Here is a 14,452-nt window from a genome sequence, read left to right as displayed (position 1 = left end):
TCATTTGGATACATATCAGGTACAGCATACATCTTTATCTCTCTCAACTAATGCAGTAAACTATACAGGAAACCCTGTTAGTTGGTCCATTACTATACCCAGGTGAAAAAGACGTAATATTAAATGCATTAAAAATGTACTTGAGTATCTTTTTAGTACAATACCAATATACTTTAATGCATTTTGAATACATTTAATGTTACGCCTTTTTCACCTGGGTAATATTTAAGTTGATATTTAACAGCTGATTTTTATACAAAATTTTAAATAGCACATAAGGCTGTTTTTGTCATTTAAACATATAATTGTCTCTACTCCAATTAGGGATTTATTCAAACATGCATTAAATAAGTAAAATATAATGAATATAATGAATATAGTGCATATATTTATCAAAGCACTGCTCTCTAGAGTTCACTTTCAAGCTGACTAAAGTGTATGGTCACTGAATGGCTTTCCTGAGGTAAATGTAGTTCCATGATATTGTTCACAAGCTGTTTTATTGACGTCTTTACGCTGTTGAAACACTGATTATGTGATTGCATTAGACATGACATTTCAGTAAGTTGTACTGTATCTTTCAACATACCTTCTGATGTTCATTCACATTTATTTTGTGTTATAACTAGTAGTAAAGCGGAAGAAATTATTGGTTCACGAGCGATTCGCATAAACTGAACTGCAGTCACGCCACATTAAAGAGTGCCAAAATTGCATTTATTCTTCGAATTTCATTATAAAATGTACAGAATTGAAAAGAATTTGCTTCATATCATAACTTACTAAGCTTATTGTGATTTATTGTGTGGTAGGTTTAGGGCTGTCAATTTTTAATTCAATACTCAAATATGCATTCGAACATGATGTGAAATATCCGTAATCGAACTATAAATAAACTATCCGGTTTTTAAAGTTCCATGTAGCACAATTTTTTACAGTCGGGTGTGTTAACATGGAGCACTGTAATCGGTTTAAAAGTCCAATCTGAATGAAAATGCTCCATAAACACCTCAATCGTAATAAAAATGCCCAAACTGAATGAAATTGTAATCGTTTTGAGATGGGTGGGATAAACCTTTTTATGAATCGATCAAACGAAACATTTCACCATGTACACGAACTGACAGGATTACTTTTGAGTGTGCGTCCTTATATGATGTACGCCGCGCTCACATGCACCAAGCATGTTGACAAGAGGAAAGTAAATTTTTCTGAGGGACACTGTCACTAACCATGACACTGTCCATAAACCTACCCATGTAAGCAAACAATCAACTACTTCAACTGCGCCTGACATTAGAATTTATTTTTTCTGAGATGATTTTTACACTTTACAACAAATAAATAGCTTTTATAAAAGTCCTGGTGGCCGTTGAGAGTTGCTATGGCATCCGTAAACAAATTCCAGCTTCTGTAGAGGACGGCGTCGACATCTGATGCCGTAGACAAACTGAGAGTTGTGATGATTGCATAGTGGCACTTTATAATGATTAAGTTGATAACCTGCTGTTGCAAACATTAAGTTAACAATTTATTTTTTCATACAGGCTGTGGCCTGAGTCCTGTTTATGACTGTCAGACTGTTAATGCGATTGTGATTGAATCTCCATTACGGCGGTGTCTGTTTTTTTTTTAATGGGGGGTGGGTCGTAGATATTCGAATATATTCGAATACATTGCTTGATATTTGATATCCGTTCAAATTAGTAGGTGTGCTACAAATGTTTAGTGAAGTTTTGTTCACACATCGCTTGAAAACATCATCGATTCTTGGGGTTTAAGTATCCATATTGGTTTAACTAAATGAGAGTGGACTAAAATCAAGAAGTCATTTTTGTAGACCCAGCCCAACAATACCAAATTTTCCGTATGGAGCTGTTAACAAATATGCATTTTCTCTGTCACCTCGGTGCGGATGGTGCGACTGCCCTGCCCGGGACAGGTGTTGAGGTAAAGGTCAAAGAGCACGCTGGGTTCAGTGATGTGCAGATTCTCATCGGCATCAACACTGGCCTCTAACCCCTGGAGACCACCAAACACCACCAGCATGTGCCTGACGGAGAACACAGTTGAGTTATATTTCTCAGCAAATCAAAACAGCATATTTAAAACCTGTTAACTGTCAGACCAAATCACATTTCCAACTTAAATTGCCATAATTAGAGGTAAAAATACCATACTTTAGTCACTTTTGAAAGCATTATGTATGTATGTATTTATTTATTTGACAGGGACAATGCAGAAAAAAAAATATTGCTACAATTTCATGCTGCTGATGCTCCACATATAGGCTTATAGCCAAAGGCTAATTTGCAGCCCCAGTCCCTGGTTAGGCTTTTAAAACAACAAGAAAACATCACACACACACACACACACACACACACACACACACACACACACACACACACACACACACACACACACACACACACACACACAAAAGAAAATGAAAAAAAAAACAATAAAAAAAGAAAACTAAGACTGTGTATGACCATCAATGTTCACAAACCTGCTTTTGTTTAAACCACTTTTTTAGATTTATTTGACAGAGTTTTAACTCTGTTTGCATTTTTAGTTCAACTGGCAGGCTGTTCCAAAGCAGTGTACCTTGAACTGAAAATGTGGATTGTGCAAATGTAGTTTTTCTTTTCGGTACTGTGCAATTCTGATTAGTTGTACCTCTTGTAGTCATTCCCTTACTGCGTTGTTTTGTTATTAATTGGCATATGATAGCTGGAGCAAGATTGTTTATACATCTATAAACAATACATTTATACATCATTATAAAAAGTACATTTTAAAAGTAAATATTTACAAAACATGTTCTATGCTACAACTGCTAGAAAAATAATTCTAAACAAGAGGTGTTCCAAATTTAAGGGTTGATTTCTCAAAAAATTAGCTTTCAGTAAGATTTAATTTGGGTGCAGTACCAAACGCTTCCACTAGTTGACCTTCAAGCAAGCTCCACCCACGTCTCACATGATTGTAGTAAAATAATTCATATATTTCTACACAATTTACTAAGACATAGACATCATATTCAGAAGTAGTATGGCAGGGTTTGATGTGAATCTAACCTTTATCACGTAAAAGGAAATACGGAAAGATGTGAATCAAGACAAGACATGACGAATCACAAATGGAAAATCTAATATTTCTTTATATTTTAAACTTGGATGTTATCTTTTGAATAACTGGCATAAAAACTTACAGAGCCCTGCACATGACATGCAAACTTAACTGTCTCCGTTTTAGTTCAATCGTGGCCATGAAATAAGAATGAATTTGTTGATTGTGGCCATGTTTTACAAATTCATTCCCTCAAGGGGACGAAACAAATTATTACATCATGGCCATGTTTTAGTAAAACGACGGAACAAATTCTTGATTCATAACCACAATTTACTAATCCGTTTCTTAACAAACATACATATATTTTTATTTTTTTCCAGCATGTCATGTGCAGGGCTCCATAAAACTTCAACTTCTTCGCATCTTGGGCAAAGACACCACATGCCAATTTTCAAGTCAATCAGACTTTAAATTTATAGTATTTTTTTTCCCTCAATGCTATAGTGCCACTAAGTGGCCAGTCACCACATGATTTTTCACACGACCACAGATCGAGCCCATACATATGTGTACAGAGTTTGATGAAAATATCTCATTTGGTTCACGAATTATACCCATTTTAGTTAAAGCAGCACCAGGTAACTTTTCAACCTTCATAATATATTTTCAAGACTCTTGTGATGATTGACTATTGTGATGACTTACAATAGGTTGAATGACACGTCTGCCATAGCCTGATGGGGTCTGTATCGTTTTTAATCGTACTTTTAAACTTCGGGTTTCGGGTAGTAACCCGAGAACAAAAAGGTTTATGGCAAATACGTCACTTCCACCAACACCCACACTTCCTTACATTCGGACGTGCGAGCCCAACTTTGTTCGTCGGATAATATAGTCATGTCCGAAGCAGCAGACAAATAAGAAAGAAAAGGTTTTGTTGGAGGAAAGCAATAAGAGGAAATGAAAAAGTGATGTGATTAAAGGCAAAACGAGGATCAACATTGGGCCAGCGTTTGCTCGTTGGCGTGAGCTGAAGGAGGCGTGCCCGACCGATGCCGTCCTGCTTGTTGTGGTGATTACCGACCACTCAAACATTGAACTGAAGTATCATATAGATTCTGTAAAACGGTAACCAATAGACTACTATAATGACACTGGCTTTTAAACGTGAACATCGCAATTATTTGGCGTTTGAAAAAAAGAAAACCCATGAAATTATATTCATATGACCTGCTGAAACATTAGCCACTGACTGTACCTGGGATGAAGACATTTCACACGCGACGGGGTCTGCGGGTTATGAGACGTCCCGCGCATCACTAGTTCAGGGTTATCAGGGTTGTCATGTCAACAAATGCACGCGCGATGGCATCCCCTGTTGTAGGATGACAGAGCTTACGACAGTAGTTGAGGACATTATTTTTTCCAAACTGTAGGGGGACCCCGAGAGCAAAAGTTACTCAGTGCTGCTTTAACTAATCAAAATTTAAACTTTTTTTATTTTTTATTATTGACAATCAGACTCCAGAGAATCTTGCTGCAATGGTTTGGTTCTAATCAGGACAAAAAGCATAACGCTTTAGTCATTTCATACTTTTGACCGCTGTAGTGCCCCCATCAGGCCGATCTGGGTGACGTTGTAGATGGGATGGGTACTACCAACCCTCAAAGTTTCAAGTCTCTACGACTTACAGTTTGGTCAGGTTGATCACTTTTAGTGGAGAATACTGATCCTTGGAAATTTTAACAATTACAATTAGGGTTTACCATGTTTATCAAAAAACAATCACCAAATATAAAAATTAGAGTCTGAAAGATTTCAAATCATGTGGTTTGTTTGTGGTTTAGTATAAGTAAAAAATATGTAATAGCAAACGTCCCAGTGAGACAGTGAGAGTTCTAGATAAATCAGCCATAAAATAAGACATAAGGCAGAAAACCATGCAAAACTCACTTGAATGGAGATAGTGTGACGTGATCAACACTGCTTCCTTTATCTGATGTGCCAATGGTCAGATCATATCCGCCTTTATACGGACACTCTGTGAACACAGCACCTACACAAATGGGACCCAATTTCAGTTTTACTCGCTGCTGAAGAATAAGGATGACATAGATGAATAAATGTGAAGAACTCACTTAGACAGGAAGCCAGACGGACACTGTAACCCCAGTACAGCCCACCTTCTGTCCTTGGGATGTGAGGAGCCACGACTGCACCTTTATATACTTTCCCCTCTGAAACACAAACAGGGTTCGATTAAATATCACAGATTTAAAGGGGTGGTTGAGTATGATTTCACTTTTTAAATTTAGTTGATGTGTTAGAAGCAGGAAAAATGGGCAAGTGTAAGGCTTTGAGCGAGTTTGACAAGGGCCAGATTGTGATAGCTAGACAACTGGGTCAGAGCATCTCCAAAACTTGCAGCTCTTGTGGGGTGTTCCCGGTCTGCAGTGGTCCGTATCTATCAAAAGTGCTCCAAAGAAGGAACAGTGGTGAACCGGCCACAGGGTCACGGGCGGCCAAGGCTCATTGATGCCCGTGAGAAGCGAAGGCTGGCCCGGGTGATCCAATCAAACAGACGAGCTACTGGAGCTCAGATTGCTCAAGAAGTTAATGCTGGTTCTGATAGAAAGCTGTCAGAATACACAGAGCATCGCAGTTTGTTGCGTATGGGGCTGCAGACCAGTCAGGGTGCCCATGCTGACCCCTGACCCCGTCGAAAGCACCAACAGTGGCACGTGAGCATCAGAACTGGACCATGGAGCAATGGAATAAGGTGGCCTGGTCTGATGAATCACGTTTTCTTTTATATCACGTGGATGGCTGGGTGTGTGTGTGTCGTTTACCTGGGGAACACATGGCCCCAGGATGCACTATGGGAAGAAAGCAAGCCAGCGGAGGCAGTGTGATGCTTTGGGCAATGTTCTGCTGGGAAACCTTGTTCCTTGGGTCCTGCCATCCATGTGGATGTTACTTTGACACGTACCTAAGCATTGTTGTAGACCATGAACACCCTTTCACTGAAACGGTATTCCCTGGTGGCTGTGGCTAGAAGGATAATGCATCCTACCACAAAACAAAAATGGAACAGGAATGGTTTGAGGAGAACAATAACGAGTTTGAGGTGTTGACTTGGCCTCCAAATTCCTCAGATCTCAATCCAATCGAGCATCTGTTGGATGTGCTGAACAAACAAGTCCGATCCATGGAGGCCCCACCTCGCAACTTACAGGACTTAAAAGATCTACTGCTAGCGTCTTGGTGCCAGATACCACAGGACAACTTCAGGGGTCTAGTGGAGTCCATGCCTCGACAGGTCAGGACTGTTTTGGCAGCAAAAGGGGGACCAACACAATATTAGGTCATAATGTTATGCCTGATCAGTGTATATTTATATATATATATATATATATATATATATATATATATATATATATATATATATATATATATATATACACACACAAACACACACACACATATACATATATAGTTTATGTTTAATAAATTAAAAAATAATAATATGAACTAAAACTGTAAAAAACATTAGAAAGCTGAAATCAAATAAAAGTAAATATTAGAAGAAAAACATCCACTAAATAAACTTTACAATGAATTTGAGCTAAAGTACTAAAATTACTAACTGAAATAAAAAAATAGTCAAATGAAGTCATATTTATATTGCATAGTTATTTATGTAATAGGTTGTTTCGAAGCATTTTTACAGTAATAAACAGGAAAATAACAGTGTTAATGTTGCAAAATTCATCGGTTATGAAAAATAACAAAGACTATGGTGTCACTCGGGCTCAATTCAGTTCAATATTGATTCATTTCAATAACTATGTCAATGTTGTAAAGTCATCAATTAATATATAGTAACTATAAATTAAAGCTAAAATTAAAATAAAAACCTGAAAAAAAGAAGCTATTTCAAAAACTATCATATAATATTAATATAAAATAACACAAAATGTGTGTACCTTTCTTTTGGCTCTTGTTGAGCTGTACGGTCACTCTCAGTCCGGTTTTCAGCTGTTTATCGATCTGAACTTCCTGTAGATAAAACACACAGACTGAGGTCATTTCCTGTTCACTGAAAGACCAATCAAGTCTGTGTGTATTAAAACACACACCTTCCTCATCCCACAGTTGACGAAGGACCCTTTGCCCGGTTTGCTCGGCCGATCGAGCACCACCCCCTCCCGAAACTCCGCCTCCTCGTCCATGCGCATGTGATGCGGGCTGTCCAGAGGATTCAACAGACCTGAAACACACACGTTTAAACTGATTCTGCAAACGTTCAGCTCAAAAACACGATCAGGGTTCGATTATGTGATACTCACCGGCAAACTGGAGGTCTCGATGCTTCGGGAAGAAAGACTTCCGCAGATATCTGCACACGACACAGATGTGATGCCTAAAGGTCTACGTGCACATTAATATGACATAAATCTGATTGTGACAGCACTCACTGTGGACACTCGAGGTATTGCAGGATGCGTGCGAGCTGGACGCAGGCCTGGCCTTTCTTACCAATGCCTGTGAACTCTCCCTCAACGGTCCTGAAATATTAAGATCATGTTTTGAAGCTTGAACTGTGTATTCAAATTGATAACACATATTTTCTGAATTAAATCCAATACTAATTTTGGGAAGCTGATTACAAAAAATGGCTCTATTTTAACTTTATCCTGAAATATGAAGTGCAATTTGTAGCATTTTTGCTTTTGACAACCATTTGTAAGGAACAAAATGAAAGAAAAACAAAGACATGATTCATCTCTTTCTCTGAACCAGGTCACAACCATTTGATAAATTATCAGGCAATTTTTGCGTATATTGCATTATGATTTAAGATGTTTTCGGCTTCCTCTGAGGGCATTTACTACATATATTCCACACAGTGACTGAAAATGAGAGATTTTGTGAAGAAAAAAGCCTATTTATAACCTTGTGTTTATATAAAATTCTTTGACATAAATAGAACACTATGTAATTTAATAGAAAATATTTTGCTGATTGTAATATAAAAATATTTTAATACTTCTTTTTGTAATTAAAACCAAAATCTTAGACATTTCACTGCTTTGTTACTTTAATGAACTGATCGTGTGTGTGTGTGTGTGTGTGTGTGTGTGTGTGTGTGTGTGTGTGTGTGTGTGTGTGTGTGTGTGTGCGTGTGTGTGCGTGTGTGTGTGTGTGTGTGCGTGCGTGCGTGCGCACGTGTTCCTTGTTTTGCAATAATTGTGAGGACACAAATGTCCTCACTTAAATAGTGAAATATGAAAATGACTCACTAGTGAGGACATTTGACTGGTCCTCACTAGTTAGAAAGGCTTATAAATTGGCCAAAACATGTTTTTATTTCAATCTATTCTGCATGTTTCTGTGATGGGTAGGTTTAGGGATAGGAGTTGGGTTAGGGGATAGAAAGGATCATTAACCTGATATAAAATCAATGGAAGTCTATGTAATGTCCTCACTAATTTAGTGAAACAAACCTGTGTGTTTGTGTGTGTGTGTGTGTGTGTTTGTAAGTAGTCTCAATTTCACCAAGGCTGCATTTATTAGATTTTTTTTTTTAAATACAATTTAAAAAAAAAGTAATATTGTGAAATATTATTTCAATTTATATTAACTGGTTTCGTAATATATTTTAAAATGTAATTTATTCCTGTGATCAAATCTGAATGTTCAGCTTTATTACTCTTCAGAAATCGTGCTTTTTAAAAAGCTGTGTTCTATTTTTCATTTTTTCTGAAAATCATGATACACTGCCATTCAAACATTTGGGGTAAGTAAAAAAAATACATAGATTTTTTTAAATTTATTATTATTTAATTATTTTTTTTTATTTAGAAAAGGCACACTAAATAGATACAAAAGACATGTATGGAATTAATAAACATTAAAACGTTCTATTTATAATAAACACTGTTCTTTTTGAATTTTTATTCATCAAAGGGTTAAAAAAAGAATGAAAATCAGAATGATTAAATGATATATTAAAATATATTTTAAACAGAAACCAGTTAACTTAAATTGTAAAAATATTTCACAATATTACTGTATTTTTGATTCAAATAAATGCAGCCTTGTTGAGCAGAAGACACTTCTATAAAAACATTAAAAATGGCATTTTCTGATAATTTTTTTACTAGTACAAACACAAACATACACACATGATAAATATGATATATAAGCAGAAATATTTTCACTCAAACTGTAAGTGATGTAAACTACACATAATAACGTTTGTTGATTTTTTTACTATGCATCATCAAATTAAGCCCCGTTTCCACCAAAATTACCCGGAACAATTTGTACCAGGAACTTTTTTACAGGAACTTTTCTCCCCCCAGACCTGCATCTGTCTGCGTTTCGACCGCGATAAAGTTCCGAGAAGATTAGGCAAATTAGTCCGGTGATGTAGGACTGCGCGCGACTGCTCCTCCAAGCCAGTGACGGACAGTAATCATTTTTAAGTGTACCGATTGAAAGATTTAGTGGACTGTTTACATGAGACGTTATCTAAACCGATCTGGTGTTTACATGGGATGACTTTCAATCGCAGTCATTTTGTCACATGCAGTTTGTCTGCCGCATCAAAAATGTCAACGCTGTTTTCTCCAGCAGCTGAATGTGTTTACTGTAGCCATAGCAACTCTTAACGGACACCAGGACTAATACAGTATTATTTATAGCTATTTGTTGTAAAGTGTAATAATCATCTCAGAAAAAAAAATCTTCTGTCAGGCGCAGTTAAAGTAAAAACTGCCCGGGGCAATATACGCTGTGTCATTACTCCAACATTATCTTCATAACTTACGATATAAAAAGTTTACCGCTCAGAAAAATGAACTTTCCTCTCTTGTCAACATGAGCGCGGCGCGCGCTGTCACGTCATGTAAGGACACACACTTAAAAGTAATCGGTCAGGTCGTTTACATGGTGAAAACAAATTAATAACGAGTATGGAAGAGATTCAAGCTGTGCCGCTTTTGCTGGTTATGTATAGGTTTACTAAAGAGGTAATTAACAATGACAGAAAAGCGCACTATATGCAGATTCAGCAGCATATTCAGAAAGCTTGTAAAGCTAGATTTAAAATGACAATGTATATTATTATCAGCTATTACGGACATTGCACGTGAGATGGCTGAGACGAACGCGCGCCATCAGACAGAGAGCAAGACTGATATTTACTGAACGCAGAACGAACCTCGCAAAAGACTTTTAAAAATGCCGGTTGAACTAAAATGCTGCGTGAGCTCAACCAATCAGCATGTTCAGCGCCCAAGTCCCGCCCTCGAAAGTTCCTGAACTTTGAAAAAGTACTACCTCGCGAGCAGGGCCGATTGGAGGGGGAAATATTTACCCGGAACTTCATTTAGACCCTGGTTCCTGCGGTCTAAACACACGAAGTACCACCCAAAGTTCCTAGTTCCTGGGTAAAGTTCCTGTGGTGGAAACGGGGCTTTAGGTAATATTAGGCCTATTTTGCAAATCCCAGAATTTGTTGTCAAGTTTGCAGTGTAATCAATGACAAAAACTTTTAAAGTAGCGACTCACTTTGCGTCTTCTCCCAGCTCGTCAAATATGACCACCTCATCCACACAGAACACCCCACACGCCCGAGCGATCTGACCCGCCAGGTACGTCCGCAGCTCTGGAGACTGAGCATTATCCATCACTGAGCCAGGCAGAGCCACGCTCAACGTATACACACGACCTGACAAGACAAGAGGATGGTTTAACTCTGGTATACTACATGTAACAGAGCTGCATGATTAATCGTTAAACACCCACGTGATCCTATTCCTAAACGACAGCGATTCGCCTCTGTCTATGAACCTTTTGACGAGTGCAATCACAGCGGTTCATTCAGATCCGTGTTGGCACTGCCACTGAGCCAGAGAGAGCCGTTGTCATGTTTCGGTATGAAACAGCTTCACAAACAGACTTTTCAAGCACACAGTATCAGCATTTATGTCTTACAGTAATTCATACTATTACAGAAGTGCTGGGATAAAAGTTTATAGTTCGTTTACTTTTTACTTTTTCCCCACGGACCCCTGTCACTCCCTTGCGGCCCCCCGTTTGAAAACCCCTGATCTAAGAGATTGAAAAGCCCTGGTCTAGCACACATTATAGTGTGATGTGTGGTAGTTTACAATTTTAAGTTGCAGTGTTGCTCACCTTTACTTTCCTTCACTTCCTGCTGAGCCTGCTGCTTATTTTCCTCCTCTTTCTCCTGCTTCTGCTTCTGTTTCTCCAGCTTCTGGATGAGTTTGCTCTCTTTGCGTCGTCTCTTCTCCTCTTTCTCTGGAGATGAAGACACAGACAGCAGCAATGAACCCTTGAATATGGCAGCTTTACATCATCATCTTAACATTATAAAGCCATGTGTGTGTCATATTTGATACATTAAATAATTTTTAAGGCCTCTTAAGTTCAAGTATGATCAAAAAAACCTGTCACAGACAATCTACTACATGCCTTCTGTCACCTGGTTGATAATTTACTTTTATAGCACGTAAAAGGCCTTTTATTATAGACAGTGATGCCAGTAACGCGTTACTCTAATCTGACTACTTTTTTCCAGTAACGAGTAATCTAACGCGTTACTATTTCCAAACCAGTAATCAGATTAAAGTTACTTATCCAAGTCACTGTGAGTTACTTTTTTAGTCATTTTCCTTAGTAAAAACCGACAGCTTATCCAAATTCTCAGCCCGGGGGCTGGAGCCATGTTTTTTATTTATTTATTTTACTTTTTACATTGTTGCAGCCATTAAAATAGTTCAGTTTTGTTTTTAATGTCAAAGTAGTTATTTTTCGTTTCGTTTTTTTATTATCCTAATTTAGAAAATGTTCAGAGCAATTTTTTGTTTGTTAAATTAAAGTTTATATAGGCAAGACAATTCAAGAGTTGGTTTGAGAGACTAGGCTAAACATGCGGTTAACTCACTGGGTCGTCACATAAAAAAATTAAAACTTTAATTTAACAAACAAAATTTGCTCTAAATATTTTTCTAAATGAACTTAAAAAATAAACGAAACGAAATATAACTACTTTGACATTAAAAACAAAGTAGGCTAGTTATTATACCACCACAAAGGCATTTTTGACGAGCTGAGGCAGGCTGATAGGCTATCCTACTGCTCGCAACGGCGCTCAAAAAAACGAAACGGGCTACACAATCTAAACAAACAAAAAAAAAGTACATGAAGGTTGTCTTATAGCCTACCTTACACTTCAGCAAAATTAATATAAATCCGATCTTCAGTTCCCGCGGTATGCTCATTTAACGGAGTTCACATCAAAGCAAAAGATTCCAGCATTTTATTCAGCAGCTCATTTCAAATTCAAAGATCGCAATATGAGAGAGAGTGACCTAAGCACTGGTAAGATCATTAGTCTCATTATTTTATATTGAAGATGATTGTGTTTTGTGTGACTTATTTTAAAGTTTCATTTACGGCCATATGCGTTGGCTTGCTTTAGCTACTCATTTGCAGCGATGTTGCAGTAGCACCATCATATCTATCTGACTACAACATAACACGCTCTCACACATTTATTTTTTAATTATTTGCCAAAATTTACACATGTGGTTTAAACAACCAGATATATTTACATTTGTCCGGTTTAGTTTGAAATGCTTTCATGCACCTTCTGAATTGGTTTGTTTGAGTGATCGGAATTAAATGCGTCTCGAAAGACTCTCGGAAGGCCTACTCCTGGTCATTTCGCAATCAGATAGATCTGGTCAGAGAAAACGAATGAAGGAACCAGTTGTAAAAAGGCCATAACTCTAGCAGCTGCACTGAAGAAACGGACTCTTTAACCCTGCGCGAGCCATATCTTGACAGTGGCGCAAGCTATCATGGTCTCATGTTGTTTCCACCAGCACATCTCACTGTTCATTTTAATTATTAAAATAAATATAAAACGAAGGAGAAGCCTAAAAAAGGGGGCGTAAAAAAGTCGAGGCCGTCAGTCTCGGGCATAAATGCAATAAAGTGTGTTGCCAAAAACGGTTGTCATTTCTATTTTGAGGCGGCAGCGGTGTTGTCGGCAACTGCTGAATGTAACTAATAAAGTAACTTGTAATCTAACTTAGTTACTTTTAAAATCAAGTAATCTGTAAAGTAACTAAGTTACTTTTTAAAGGAGTAATCAGTAATCAGTAATCAGATTACTTTTTCAAAGTAACTGTGGCAACACTGATTATAGATGTAAAAACATCCATCTTCAGCTTGTATCTTTTTGCTGTGAAATCTGTACTGATTTTTATAACGTAAACATTGCTAGTAATATTTCAAGATGAACACTTAGTGGACAGAAGCAACTTGGGTTTACTTGATAACCCCTAGATAATTTATTATAAAAAATAATGTTTAAATGTGAGTATATCAAATATGATCAGACTTTAGAGAAAGGTTTATTTGTTCATCTCGCAATCATCTTTACATTGCATTATATGTTTTAAAACTTCAGAGTTTTGATTATAAAACTAAGCATTTAAATATCATCTTACTAAGACATTTTATTGGCCGATATACAGTGGCAACTGACATTTATATGCTTTTTGTGTATTTAGACTGTTATAAAGATCTTGTTGAATTACATTACAAGCTATCCAGTTTGTTTGAGCTCCATATTCTCACAATATATTATATGGTATAAAAGCCTGAGGAAAAAATATGATATAAAAAAAGAAAAACACATATGCAAGCATTTGTATATATAAAAGAAAAAATATGACGTCTAAATGTTTGATGCACATTAAAAATCTTACTATTTTACTATTAGTTCATGTTTAATGCGATCCATTACCTTTCTAATATATTTTTTCCGCTTAATAATGCCAAAAACTCTTTAAATGTAGAACATGTACAAGTTTTCACTTACTTTGTTCTTTCCATTTCTTCCAGTTTATTCTCTCTTCACCCTACAAATGAAAATATTACAAAAACGTGACGTTAAACTGACATAAACAGGGTATTTATTCGTTTTTAAATAAGTAACATGACATATTACAGTTAAGTAATGACGTTCATTTTATAGCTTCAAATGTAGAACGAGCACAGTAATGTGAGAAACACACAAAAAAAAGTTCAAACCTCTTTATTTGAGAGTGTATTTGGTTTAATTTTCTTCACTGGAGGTTCATCAGCCATGCTGTCCTATGTGTGTTACGTCTACAGTGATCCCAGAGAGAACAAAGACTCAAATATGTGGTTCCTAAAGTTTCTTTGCAAACACAGAATTATGTGCTGTTTTGTAACACGAACATTAACTCCCACATTAATAAACACATATGTCATATATGTATTTTCAGAATATATATCAAGCGTGGTTAA

The 14,452-nt window shown here is 36.9% G+C and overlaps 1 protein-coding gene across 1 annotated transcript in view; it reads right to left on the bottom strand.

Moving 5' to 3' along the window:
• The window catches only part of spout1 (SPOUT domain containing methyltransferase 1), a 16,024-nt gene extending 1,694 nt beyond the window's left edge, over positions 1–14,330 (bottom strand). Inside the window, exons 1-11 of the mRNA XM_067423733.1 lie at positions 14,213–14,330; positions 14,001–14,040; positions 11,282–11,407; positions 10,655–10,814; positions 7,555–7,644; positions 7,426–7,475; positions 7,216–7,346; positions 7,063–7,135; positions 5,215–5,313; positions 5,030–5,132; positions 1,906–2,053 (exon numbers count right to left, since the gene is read on the bottom strand). Coding sequence (XP_067279834.1) covers positions 1,906–2,053; positions 5,030–5,132; positions 5,215–5,313; positions 7,063–7,135; positions 7,216–7,346; positions 7,426–7,475; positions 7,555–7,644; positions 10,655–10,814; positions 11,282–11,407; positions 14,001–14,040; positions 14,213–14,269 — 1,077 coding nt within the window. The 5' untranslated portion in view covers positions 14,270–14,330. The remainder of the gene's footprint in view (positions 1–1,905; positions 2,054–5,029; positions 5,133–5,214; positions 5,314–7,062; positions 7,136–7,215; positions 7,347–7,425; positions 7,476–7,554; positions 7,645–10,654; positions 10,815–11,281; positions 11,408–14,000; positions 14,041–14,212) is intronic.
• Positions 14,331–14,452: the final 122 nt, after the last annotated feature.

The sequence above is a fragment of the Pseudorasbora parva genome, chromosome 18, assembly GCF_024679245.1.
Source record: "Pseudorasbora parva isolate DD20220531a chromosome 18, ASM2467924v1, whole genome shotgun sequence".
In the NCBI taxonomy this organism is placed as follows: Eukaryota; Metazoa; Chordata; class Actinopteri; order Cypriniformes; family Gobionidae; genus Pseudorasbora; species Pseudorasbora parva.
Note: the sequence above shows the minus strand (reverse complement) of the source record. Positions and strands in the feature narration are given on the sequence as shown.